Raw genomic sequence first — 12,485 nt, 5'->3', positions numbered from 1 at the left:
ACTACTAGTTGCTTTGGGGCTGGCATAAAGCATGGAAGGACATCCAGATAGCTGCATAATTTGGAATCAGGCTTTTCCTTGGCAGAGCTGTGGGTCACCCACACTCTGGCAGAATGCATTTTTATCACTTTAGCTACTTCCTAGCATATCCAGATGCAATTTGTTAACCACTTGAATCCACAGTGATGCTTTGCTGAATCAGCCAAATGCCTTGATCTGCCCTGGCGTGGACAATAACAGCTGGGGCAATTTCATAAAAGATCAGGACCAGTGGACTTAGAATTAGATATCCTTTCCTGTGAGCACAGGTTTGGTCCTGGAAACATATTCAGATTTCATTGGGACAAATGATGTAAGAGAGCTGTATTTCCCAATTAACACATTAAGGAATCTCTAAGCTGTGGGAGTGTGAGACTGCAAAGATCCAGTCAGACAGCTGAGCAAGCTTTTCTGGAGCAAAAAGAAAACACTGCCTCCTCCAGTTTCAGGGGAGACCCTGAAACATCTGGGATTAAGGCACCAGAGGAGCAGGAATGGTAGGTATGCCATGCAGAAATCTGTATTCCTTGTGTGGGATATGTGTATCAAACACCTCCCTGCAACTACCCACTGTGTCAGTCAGGGTCTCCTCCAAAAGAGGAAAAACTTGTGCATCTTCTCAGGTGAGAAAGCCCAGCTACAGCCAGCAGTAGTGGAAAGAAGAGTGGGACCGCTCTGCTTCATGTCATTTGAAATCCTAAAAAACTATCTGTTCTTCTGGGTTATTTGGTCCAATGTATCTAACACAATAGGATGATGGATGGCCTGTTCCAGGCTGTGCACAGCACCAGAAGTCCAGATCCTTCTTTTTTTCCCCTCAAAATACAAATGTGTCTTAATCATAGGTGATAGAGAAAAATCCAAAGAAATGGAATTGGACATCACCAGGACTGCTGATGAATGCTCAGAAAGACTTCTTTCATTCTGAGTCTCATCTAACCAGCATGCAGGAGAAAGGCTATCTCAAAGATTATTTTGACTTTTAGATTAAGATGGTAAATTTCACAAATCTGAGACTACCAATATTGACTGCAGAAATCAAAACCAAACTAGACTCACATGGAACTAGTTGTCAAGTGTGTTCATAATAAAAAAAGTCATTAGTTAAAAGATTTACTTTGACATCCTATAATGTCAGTTTAAAAGATACCATACAATTAAAAAAAGAAATAGAGATCCGATCTGCTCTACTCAAAACATAGATTACTCCTATGGAGTGTAACATTTTTGATAAGGTCATGATGCTGACAAACTTGTGTTAAGTTCTATAGCTAGCCAACAATTGTAATTCTAAAGGAGATCAGTTTTCCAATCAACCTCTCCACCTCCCTGCTCTTGCTGTTATTGTACATTTTAAAATTAAAAACAAGGAGACAGAAACACTATGCTTGTCTTAAATAGTATTTAAAACAGTTGTGGTACTGGCTGGTTGTCTCTGCTGTAGATGATGAAACAACTTTGCTCATAAACAGGGCTGCTAATCAAATCTTCTTTTAAAAGTATTTATTATAAAACAAAATCCACATATATATCCACCCACAATCTATAGTACAAATGCAGAGTCTGTTATCTGTACAGATATTTATACAAAATACCAGTTACTTCAAACAAGACTTTGGTTTTGTTAACATAAAGAAACATTGTAGCTTCATGACCAGAAAATTGTTAATGTCTGAAGTGATGAAAGCCTCAAAAGATTTTTCTTAAGACAGTATGCATGCTAGAAGGCCATGCTTGGAAAAATAATTAGTACAGACTTTCTGTAACACAACAAAGATTTTATGGCTCTAATGAAAAATACTGTGGTGACAATCTGAAAATAGTGTCAATTTAATCCCCAAATACATAAGCGTCAGTTAGTGGCTTTTTTTTTTTTAAGTTATGTATTTTTGACAGGTATCAAGATTTATGTTGAAATAGATATGAATATATAAACCAAAGTTCACTTGAGATAATGCATTTGAGAGAAATTCCAATATATTACAAATTCAAGACATGCATGCTCTAAAAAATTCAGTTGTTATCTTTCAATTAGTTCCACAACTTGTGAATGTATGTATTTTAGCTGAATAGAACCCTAACAATGATACAAAGCTTTGTTAAAACCAGTGGAGTACAATCTACATATGATTCTGGGGCACTTGTGATTTAAGGCTTTACTTTTTTCCCCAGGTAATACGCTGAACTGTTTGAAATACACAAGGCACTGAAGTATTGCGTTTGGTTGTCTTTTGTAGTAACAAATGCTACAAAATGATATACATATAAAGCTGTAATTATTAGGCTGTTTGCAGAATACACATTTTAATATAAATATAAATAAGATTGTGTGTGTTTTATCATAAAAATTCTTGGTACTTTTTATATATTCATGTACATTTACAATAGCAGCAATTGCGATACAATTAGATAAGTAAGAAAGCAGTCTGGGTTAGAGTTTTTTTTATGATGCCCTCCAAATTTCACGTACAACAGCAAAGCAGTCTTTCCATTTTCAACAGCTTTTATCTCTGTAGGTTGATGAATTCCATTTACAACTATTGCATTCGTAGTTGCAACCAGAATACTTTGGTACTTATTTACACACTGCAGGATCTCTGTACAAATTAAACTGGAATATTGCTCCCTTTGTGAAACACAGCTACCCTGGGAATGCTGTCACAGGAGCAGTGTCATTCTTATTTAGACAAAGATGTGTCAGTGGCAGTACTTGCTTTTCAAAGATGTGAATGCTGGTGAATTAGTGTGTCACTTCCTGTGGCTGTCACTTGCTTTTCTCCACTGATAAGTCCTTCTAAGCATATTCTCTGCACATATTTTGTCAATATAAAATGACCAAATTAGATATTGCCATTGTGGTCGTCCATCCACCAGGATTCTGTGTTGGCTGGAGAGAACCCAGCCCCTGAGTCCAAAGGTGGGCTGCAACAAGGGCCATGGTTCATGCTGGGAACAGCCAGGATGTGGCAACTTGCTGTCATGGGTGGCTGGGAGCACTGTCAGTATGTCAGGACATGACGTTTTCACAGATTTTGTTGTGGAATGCCGAAGCCATTTGTATCAGACTGGTTTCCATCATTCCTATCAGCAGGCTTAACATTGATTTAAAACCAATTTTGCCTTTTTCCCCTTCAGAGAGTATGATCTTATGTGAAAAGGCCCACAGCATAGTTGGTCAACCTCAAAATGAACAAATTAAAGAAAAATACCCTTTACAAAAACTAGAGTAAGTGTTCTCAGGAAGAAGAGCTAGAAGACATGAAAAGTTTGAAAATACCTATGTATATTAATATTTCTTTTAACATGTGGTAAATACCTTAAGCTGTTTCGCTAAACTTACAGTAGCTGAAGAAAGGGGGGTTTACATTTAATGATGAACAGAAAGTGTTGCAATACTTAAAGGAACAGCAGCAGAACCAGCAGACACCTCTCAGAATTTAGGATTCATCCTTCCCCAAATCTTCTACGGACAAGCCAAATTTACAGTGAGGACTGCACTCATAATTCATAATGGAGTCATAATAAAAAACATAGAAACAACTGAATAACTGATCTGTAAATTACTGTCATTGACTGGGGCTTGTCTAAGGCTCTGCCCAAACATGGACTTTTATAAAATGTCCTTCAGCACTGTAACAGCAAATATGTTACTTCTAATTCAGGGCTCCATGCCAGGCAGTCTTGTGTGTTATTAATTCTTGGGAACAAACATGCTTGCCTTCTGTTTTCATTTCCTGACGTTAATGGCTATCATTTGTAGTACAATTATAAGCACAGCTACTCATTTGGACCCACTCAACATATACCCCAACAAAATGACTGACATCAGAAAAGATCTGCTTCCTAAAATCCTTGAAGCAAACGGACACACAACTTTTGTGAAATTTGACTGACCACGCTCATAAAGTAGTATAACATGCTCCAGAGGCTCTGATGAAGCTCTGCCTAGCAAAGGGATCTGACCCTGCAGGCAACAGAATGTCCTTGTGACTGGCACATCAGCCCAGTGTGACTAGCCCTTACTGAGTGCCCCTGCTTCCAAATCTATTTTCATTGCCCCAGAATCCAAGAGGCACAGTTAGAATAAAAATGGGGAGAACATGATGAGTCCTAGATCTAGTATATGACCTAGATATCAGATGGAAAACAGATCTAGGATAAATGGACCTGGAGATTTCCAGAAGGCCCATCCTAGGTGCATAGAACAGGTGTTAAGGAAGAGATCATTTTGTTGTTACTTTGAAAAGAATCAGAACTTTTAGGGAAGTGCTTGCACCCTTTGCAAACCAGAGAGATCAAGGTTTGTTACTGAATATCAAACCCATTATTCCAAAAGAAGAAACTTGTTTCCACTCATTTCTGCCTTCCTCTTTAGAACATGTTGATAATGGCATAGTGTCATTTTTAGACTTGGGGCATTTTGTACTATGACACTCCTAAAGCAAACGTTATTTGTCATACATATACAGATTTTTTTTAACCTTAGCTGAAGTGCTCTTTAGCAATGTGTCCAAACAGAAGAAAACTGAACCAGTAAGACAGTTGGGATAGCGCTAATGAAGTTTCCTCAAAATCATCCAGCAATAATGAACAAATTAATTACCTCCATTGAAAATTTCAGCGTGCAGTGGCTGTTGACCAGTCTAGCTAAAATAAAGTCAAGCTATAATTTACACAAAAATTTGCCTGAAATCAAAGAATACTTCACTGTCAAAGATCATGACTTGTCCATTTACCTTACAGCTTCACACTACTGCTACATCTTTCCTAGAGATAGGACAAATTCTACAGAAGATGACCCAAGTAGCTGCTTTCATGACTGCACTTGAAGGCAGGTAAACTGCTCTCTGCTAGGTCAGCTGTCCTTTAAATGTAACACAAAATCAACCATATCATTTGCCTATTGCTAGCTGTTCTCCAGACACAGTTCTATATTACACCCTGAGCTGTTTCAAGTGCTTATATGCAGTCATAATGGGCTTGTAAAATAATAGTTGAAAACACTGATTCAAGTACTCACAAGCTCACACAGGTAGTCCGATCACATGCATCCCCCTGCAAGTTCTCAGAGGAGAACTCTTACAACATTTCACCCAGCTTTCTGAACTTTTGCACTATTAAAACTATGCCTAAACCTCACCAAATTACAACTTTCTCCCACTTAGTTCCTATTCAGCCCTGAACTGCCACAACTTGTCATATGCATTCACTAATTCCCTGCTATTCTTTCTCTCATCCTGATCTATTAAAAAAATAGCTCCTATTTTATACATTTTACCCTGCAAGTTCACAGGATGGAAACCACTAAGAGCACACTGAGGATATTTCTGGAGAAAAGTAGCTCCTGTCACTAAAATTTTCATTCTGTTTTTTTTTCTAGCACAAGGAGTGCAGTAAATGTTTTAAAGTATATAATCTATAGCAATCAAAAATAATATTTAGTATTTAAATGTCAAGATGTTAATTCTTTTTAGAAGAGATTTTTAAAGTCAGTATTATGGAGCACTGTGGGGCTTAGATTCTGATCACCAAACTTCAAGTGCCGCAGAGGAGACAATTTCTCAGCAAATATCAGCAGCAAGAAGCTATGAATGTCCAAATGAAATCAAAATGTACATGCTTAATTCACCCCATTCAGCAAGTGCTTCCTTCCTTCTGAATACCTAAGCTCCAAAAGAATTTGACTCCTAAGACAGTTTAGCTCTCAGCAAGAATGCTAATTTTCTTGGACTCAACTCTAAACTTTGTAATATGATACAAGTCTTCAGCTGAAGTGGTTAGGATTGTTATAGTTGTGGCTCTTTAAAAAGATCAGTGGTTTAATGGGAAAAAAAATCACGGTAACTTTGTGTCCAGTATCATCACAGGAGTACACGAAAATTAATGTAGTATGTCTCTAAGCTAGAACTGTAACACAAAACAACTGAACTAACGAATTCATCATTGTGCTGGATTAAACCACAATTATAAATGGTGAATAGTTATCATGCACAAAATTACATATGATATGAAATTGGACTACCAACTGCTGTAATGCAGAACAAATACTCCTTTATATGATTGATGTGTACATAAAATAACCTGTCCATCTATATTCCTAATTTAGTTCACTGAAACACGATCACATGAGAATTACTTTGTTTCACCAAATCATTAACACTTGTCAGAGATCTGCCAAGTCACTCTAAGAGTAACAAACTATGACCTTGTCCTTCTTGGCATACTACAGAATTACTAATATTGATACGGGATTGGGAAAGAACCAATTGTTAAACTCCAATGCTGTATTCTCCAATGCTGTATTTTTCTCCATGAAAAATGGTGGGCATCTTCTTTGTGCTCAGTCTCTCAAATGAAAATTTAGACATGAAGGTAGTAAAAGCTACTTTAAGAGTTTCAGTAACACACCAATAACAGCACAAATCCTATCCTTGAACCTGTAGATAGGAAGAACACATCTGGATTAATATATCCGAAAACGCAAACTGGATCAGAACACTGTGATCCCAGCCCCTCCACCACCACAACAAAGACCTCTGTCCCAGAGTTGTAGGGTTCCTCTGATGTGCTTTCAAATAACTTGCTAAAAAGACCCAAAACCAGGTACAATTTAAGTTCAAACAAGACAAACATTTTCATTATTGCGAACAATATTAAGGCTGTCCAAGGCCCAACACATCTGTTATTCAGTAGCTGCAGAAACAGGTGTGAGTCTGCATATTCAGAACTTTCCTCAGATGTCCCAAGAAGTAGGCACTCACAGTCTCATCACCACAGCTGAATTTATGAAGTGCCATACAATACCCAATCCCTTTTGTTACAGCAAGAGAGCAATCAAAGCAAAAATTTATCTTCTGTATTTTGAAAGGGACTGATCCTAGCCCCCTATTCCCAAAGGGGGTTTTTTGGTAGGAGTTGGGAACATGAGCACTTTGCTGATCACGATGTCCTTCAGTTACAGCAGTTTGTATGAGAGTTTATCTTTTTTATTTCAACATAATTAGACAGAAGTATTTGTCTCCTCTCCTTCCTCCCCCATGCTCTTTCTGTCTATTTCTAAACCTGAACTAATTTTGTGGCAATTTTTTCTTGAGATATGATTAAACTGTTTGAATGGCAGATGTTTTTGTATTGAGCGATGTAGATTATACCATTTTCTACAAACACTGCTTAAAAAACAAACAACTTTCCTCATTTAAATGAATACAAGTGACCACATCATTCCACTTTGGAAAATGAACATTAGAGATGAAGCAATTCTCTGATCAAGTTAACACTTGATCAAGTGAACATCTCAGAGACCTGGCACAGTGGGACTGTGGGAAAAAGAGAACTAGCACTTTATTTTGAGAAGCAGTTGACTACTATAGCCTTTTCCAAAAAAGTAATCAAAGCCTCACAAGGAAGGACGAAGGACCTTGGTTTCACTGCAATTAAAATGGTGAGTATGACCAAATCTGCAGTTTGCCAGGCATTTCTCTTAGCTTAAATACTACTTTAAACTTGCCCCTTGCTCTTACCCATAGGTCAATACAACTGCTTTTACTACCATTCACTCAGTCAAGTGGGGAACTGATTGGAGCTAAACAAGTTTTTTAGGGCTGGTTATCTTTTTTAGCTTGAATCAGTTCCAGAATTGGCCATGTGCTGAGTGGCACTGACATGAGGTAGGGCATGATGCCAGTGGACCTAGTTAAGCTGGAAGGTTTGACCAAAAGAAGCATTCTTCCAGTTCAATGCTAAGCAAATAGAGAGGGAGGTTTGAAATCCAAGTCTCAGCATACAAGTTCTGCTGGGAAGCATTCAACTCACTTGCAAACAGGAGCATCTGAGGGTTGTGATCTTTGCATGTTTTCTCCCAGTGGTGGTGAAGGGATGAGATACTGACAATTTTATTTAAACATGTATTTCTTCTCTGTGAATAAACTTACATCTTTCTTTAGACTCCTCCTCCCACAAGCCACTTCACTTTCTTGTCTCACATTAATAAAAAAAAAATTACATAGACTTTGCATGTAAAAAGGTGACTTAAAAATGCAAAAAGGCTCAACATTCCCTCCCCAAATCCTTTGGAGAATGAGTAATTTTCATGACTTCAAAAAGGCAAATATGGCACAAAAGAATGGAAATTAAGTTAAAAAAATCAATTTTATAAATATTCTTCCTCTGTACAATTTTTCACAGCCCCATCCCTCCCACCCATTTTTATTCACATTTCTTTTTTTAATTCCCACCCTGATTTATTTTTAAATCATAAAATATATATTTTAAATCTGTTCATATTTTAAAATATTTACAGGAAAAGTTCCTTCTGTTGAGGTCATGAGGAGTCTGTACAAGGAGAGGGTGGAGGGGGATAGAGGTGAAAATAGCTTCGTTCTGTGGCAGGAGATGGAGGGCAACTTTCTTCTGCCGACATGTACTGACTGCGAGGTGTGGGTGGAGGGGGATAAGGGTCTGAGTCTGAATTTAAATCTATATAGTATTTGTTGGCCTTCCATCGACTAGTAGTATAGTCACTGTCACAAACATCTGTGCTGCATGGGGTTGTGGGTGGAGCTATCCCTCGTATAAGGTATGGCCTGAAAAAAAAAAAAAAAGCACATGCATTAGTTGCAATTTGGGGAAAAAGAAAGAGATTGAAAATGAACAGCTCTGTGTCCTCAGCCAAGATGCCTGCTCATTCATACTATGTGAGCCTTAATTCAGGTTTTCATAGGAACCGAACACGAAATACCTGTACTGTGTTAAATTTGAATGGCAGAACTACTCTCAGCCAGCAGTGCATTCTTGCAGCCCCTGACCAGGCAGAGGAGACCACCACGACCATTTAACCCAGTCATTAACAAATAGGTTGACTCATCAAAGAGTTTTACGATAAGCTTGAGGAACTGAACAGAAAACACCAACGTTCTCTATACAGGATGCTAAGTGACTGTTACATAGCAATATAACCTACATGTTTGCATTATTACTCAGCAACACTGTATTGAAAAGTGCTAAACCCTGTTGTGTCAAAATAAGAACACAAAGCCAATGTTTAACATCAACACTGGCATAACCTCCATTTGAATGGTCACCTATTAAGAGAGGGAAAGGTTTTTTTTGAACAAGGTACAGTCTGAACAGGAACATTTTGCTTAAGATCCAGAACTAAAGGACAGATCAATAGAAGATTTATCAAACCTTTTTATCTGATCTGTACCTGTAAGAAGATCTCGTGGTTGAAGGAATGTTTGAGGAATAGAACATCTCTGCATTATACAAGGAGCGATCAGTAGCTGGGGAAGGAGGTGGGTTCAAGATCTAGGAAAAATAGGAAAAAGCAGTGCAAAAGTTTGGGTTAATTATACAACTCTACTTATTTTGAAAATATTTATGTCTTCACCCTGTCACTCATCCTTCTTTTAGTTTTCTCTCCTTGCTGCTTGGGTGGGTTAATGCATTCTTAAAGATCACAGAAGTTCATTACGAGACTTTACTCTGGGCTTAGGTACACTGCAGGCCTTCAAAGTTCTCAGAGTACAGGGAATTTACTTCCTTGCCACATGAGTTATTATGCTGGAAGGCTGGGGTAAAGTTGGAAATTAAACCTAGTTTTGCAGAATCTCAGTGCAATTCCTTGGACAAAAGGACTGGTATCATCCTCAGCAGATGCTAATGGGAAACAAAGTCTGTTCCACTCCCAGCCCCTAAACATATCCCCAGTCAATAGTAGGGTCAGGAGGCCAAGTTCCTTTACTATAATTAATCAACTCCATTCTTCCCTTAAAACTTCCTTTTTACTGCTGTTCTGTAAGCATATCATTTTGGCAGTTCACAATCCAATGAGTCGAAGAGCCAAAAAATAGTTATAGCCTGCCCTAGCCTTCGTGTGCATATACACGGTTGCTGGTAACCCTCACACTAGGAAAACAGTTTATTATGCTTCAGAATCCTTTAGGATTCTTCCCCTAGCAGGAAGCAGAACCCCTGACACAGCCAGCAGGACACTGGCCTAAAAACAAGGAGAGAACCTCATCCCTTTCAATGTGGAAAATTACAGCATTGCTGTTGATGGTAGGGCCTTGCTACCAATGTGAGCATCTTGTAAACAGCCTGTCCTGGGCATTCTGCCAGGCCACGGCCTGCCACAGTGACCATGATAGCATCCTTCCTCTGCCTCTGTTCTTCTCTCATAATAGTACTGTAAAATCACTGGCGTGGAGATCATTGTTTGGTCTTCACTGTGCAGCATCTAGCAAAATGATTCTTGGCCATTGAGTTGAGCTCATCATTACTAATACTGACAAGCCCTGCATCCAGATTCATGTGAGGGGAGACAAGCTTGAATATCACCCATTGCCAGCTGTGGCGATTGAAGAGTAATCGCCCCAAGAGTATCTTCCAGAAATCCTCTTCCTTGGAGGAGCACTGCATACTACTTCTGAATTCTCTCCTACTAGCACCCTAGGCTGCATCAACACCACTTTGTGTTCAGATTAAATACAGCCAGGATGCCTGTCGCCAGGTTCTCAAGTTGTCCTGGTTCTGGCAAGGATAGAGTTAATTTCACAAGGAGCCAGGACAGGTGAGCCAAGCTGGCCAGGGGCTATTCCATACCATGTGACATGCTCACCATAAAAGGGGGCTAGTCAGGCAGGGGCGGGCTCCGGGATGGGCTGAGTGTCCTGTCATCCCTTCACCACTATACCACGCTCAAGCTATGTTCAGTCCATGTTTTGCCCGTTACCTCTTCCAATTACTATCCCTATCTCGATTTTCTTGAGCCGCACTGTTGGGTGCCAAAAAGGACTGATGTGGTTCAGCCCCAGCCGGCAGCTGAGCACCACGTGCTGCTGGCTCACCCCTCCCCCGGCGGGCTGGGGAGGAGAACAGGAAAACAACAGCAAAACCTCAAGGGTTGGGATAAGGGCAGTTTACTGGGACAGCAAGGGAGAGGGAAACAATCAACAGCAGTACTGATAACAGATATTCACAATGGGTAACAACAGAGAACAATTTACCAATCCCACTACTGACTGACTGACTGACTGACTGACCGACCGACCGACCCACCAACAGGACACTCAGCCCGTCCCAGAGCCCCGCCGAACCCACCCCTGCCCGACTAGCCCCCTTTTATGGTGAGCATGATGTCACATGGTATGGAATAGCCCCCGGCCAGCTTGGCTCACCTGTCCTGGCTCCTTGTGAAATTAACTCTGTCCTTGCCAGAACCAGGACACAGGTATATAAACTAGCATAACTCCATTGACTTCAATTCTTTCCTAGTCTCTATTCACTGGACCATCTCTCAGTACCACTAAGATGTGTTAAACAAAGCAAACCAAAAAAGCCAAGACAATTAGATGCTCAGATCTCTCCTTTTTATTATTAACCTAAAGTTGGGTAATTAGCTGCCAGGTAGAACTGATCAAAATATTTGGATTAAGCAATAACTTTATGGTAACAAAGCCCTTGCAACAGCTTCCTTTAAGAATCCAGTATGCCTTTCCTGAAGGAAAGTCAGATATCATCCCTGCAGGCCCTGGCTGACATAGCCTGGAGTGGAAAGTGTGGAAGAATTTCCAGTAAAAGTCAGATTAGCTTAGGACAGAAGTTCAATGGAAGAGTTGATCTTTTGCCCAACACAGATCCCATAGAATGGCACAGACAGATCAGCTCTTGGGCTTCTTTCCTCTTTCAAGATTTATTTAAGTAAGGGTTTTTTTTAATATAAATTCAGCTAAGTTTTTTCTGTTCATCCTTTTTACTGTAGCACTGACACATCAATCAGTTACTAGCATGAAATTGTTCAGCATGTTAACAGAGACACTGGTGAAGCATGAGACAAGCTGAGTTAGGTGGGCTGCTGAGTTCCAAATGTCTGCTAGTTGTGACTAGCTTCCTGACAGCTTCATTGAGAAGGTAATGCAAAAAATAAATAATCAATTTTACCTTATCAATAGATAAACTAACAAGCCTCTCTTTTCCACCTTTGTTCTTAAAGGTGAGAGAGTGCACATTTGCTACTGGTTAAAACACTATCAGTTAAAATGTCCATAACATAGCATAACATGTTTACATGTTTACATGTAAACACAAATGCACATATACTCACACAGTATGTGGGCTTCCTGATCAAATGCTACTGAAAAATCACCTCAATAGCTAGCAGATTGACTCTGCAAGCTTGTGTGAACAGAATGTATGTATTGCTCAGAAGCACTAAGGAAAAAAAACCTATCATTTGTCAAAATGCTGGCAAACAGTAATCTTTGTATGTCTCTCCTACATATTCTTAGAGAATCATTTCCATTAATTCTAAACATCTTTGAATTTAGGAAACTCTGATATGGGGACTAAAATTCTGTCACTTCCAATAGTTAAAAGCCAGAAGAGGAGCTAAATTACAGCTGAAAAAACCCAGGCAAACTAACCTCTGCTGATACCAGTGTTTTCTC

General features: G+C 39.4%; 1 protein-coding gene across 5 annotated transcripts in view; it reads right to left on the bottom strand.

The window, feature by feature from the left end:
• Positions 1-689: 689 nt before the first annotated feature.
• Positions 690-12,485, bottom strand: part of LRP5 (LDL receptor related protein 5) — a 254,917-nt gene continuing 243,121 nt past the window's right edge. For 4 of the 5 annotated variants that reach the window (XM_054826766.1, XM_054826770.1, XM_054826767.1 and 1 more), the window contains 2 exons: positions 9,245-9,345; positions 690-8,621 (listed from right to left, as the gene is read on the bottom strand). In XM_054826766.1, coding sequence (XP_054682741.1) covers positions 8,360-8,621; positions 9,245-9,345 — 363 coding nt within the window. In that variant the 3' untranslated portion in view covers positions 690-8,359. The remainder of the gene's footprint in view (positions 8,622-9,244; positions 9,346-12,485) is intronic. The other variant, XM_054826769.1, reaches the window with a different exon arrangement.

The sequence above is a fragment of the Grus americana genome, chromosome 5 (genome assembly GCF_028858705.1).
Source record: "Grus americana isolate bGruAme1 chromosome 5, bGruAme1.mat, whole genome shotgun sequence".
Taxonomy (NCBI): domain Eukaryota; kingdom Metazoa; phylum Chordata; class Aves; order Gruiformes; family Gruidae; genus Grus; species Grus americana.
This window is presented reverse-complemented; position numbering and strand designations above follow the sequence as displayed.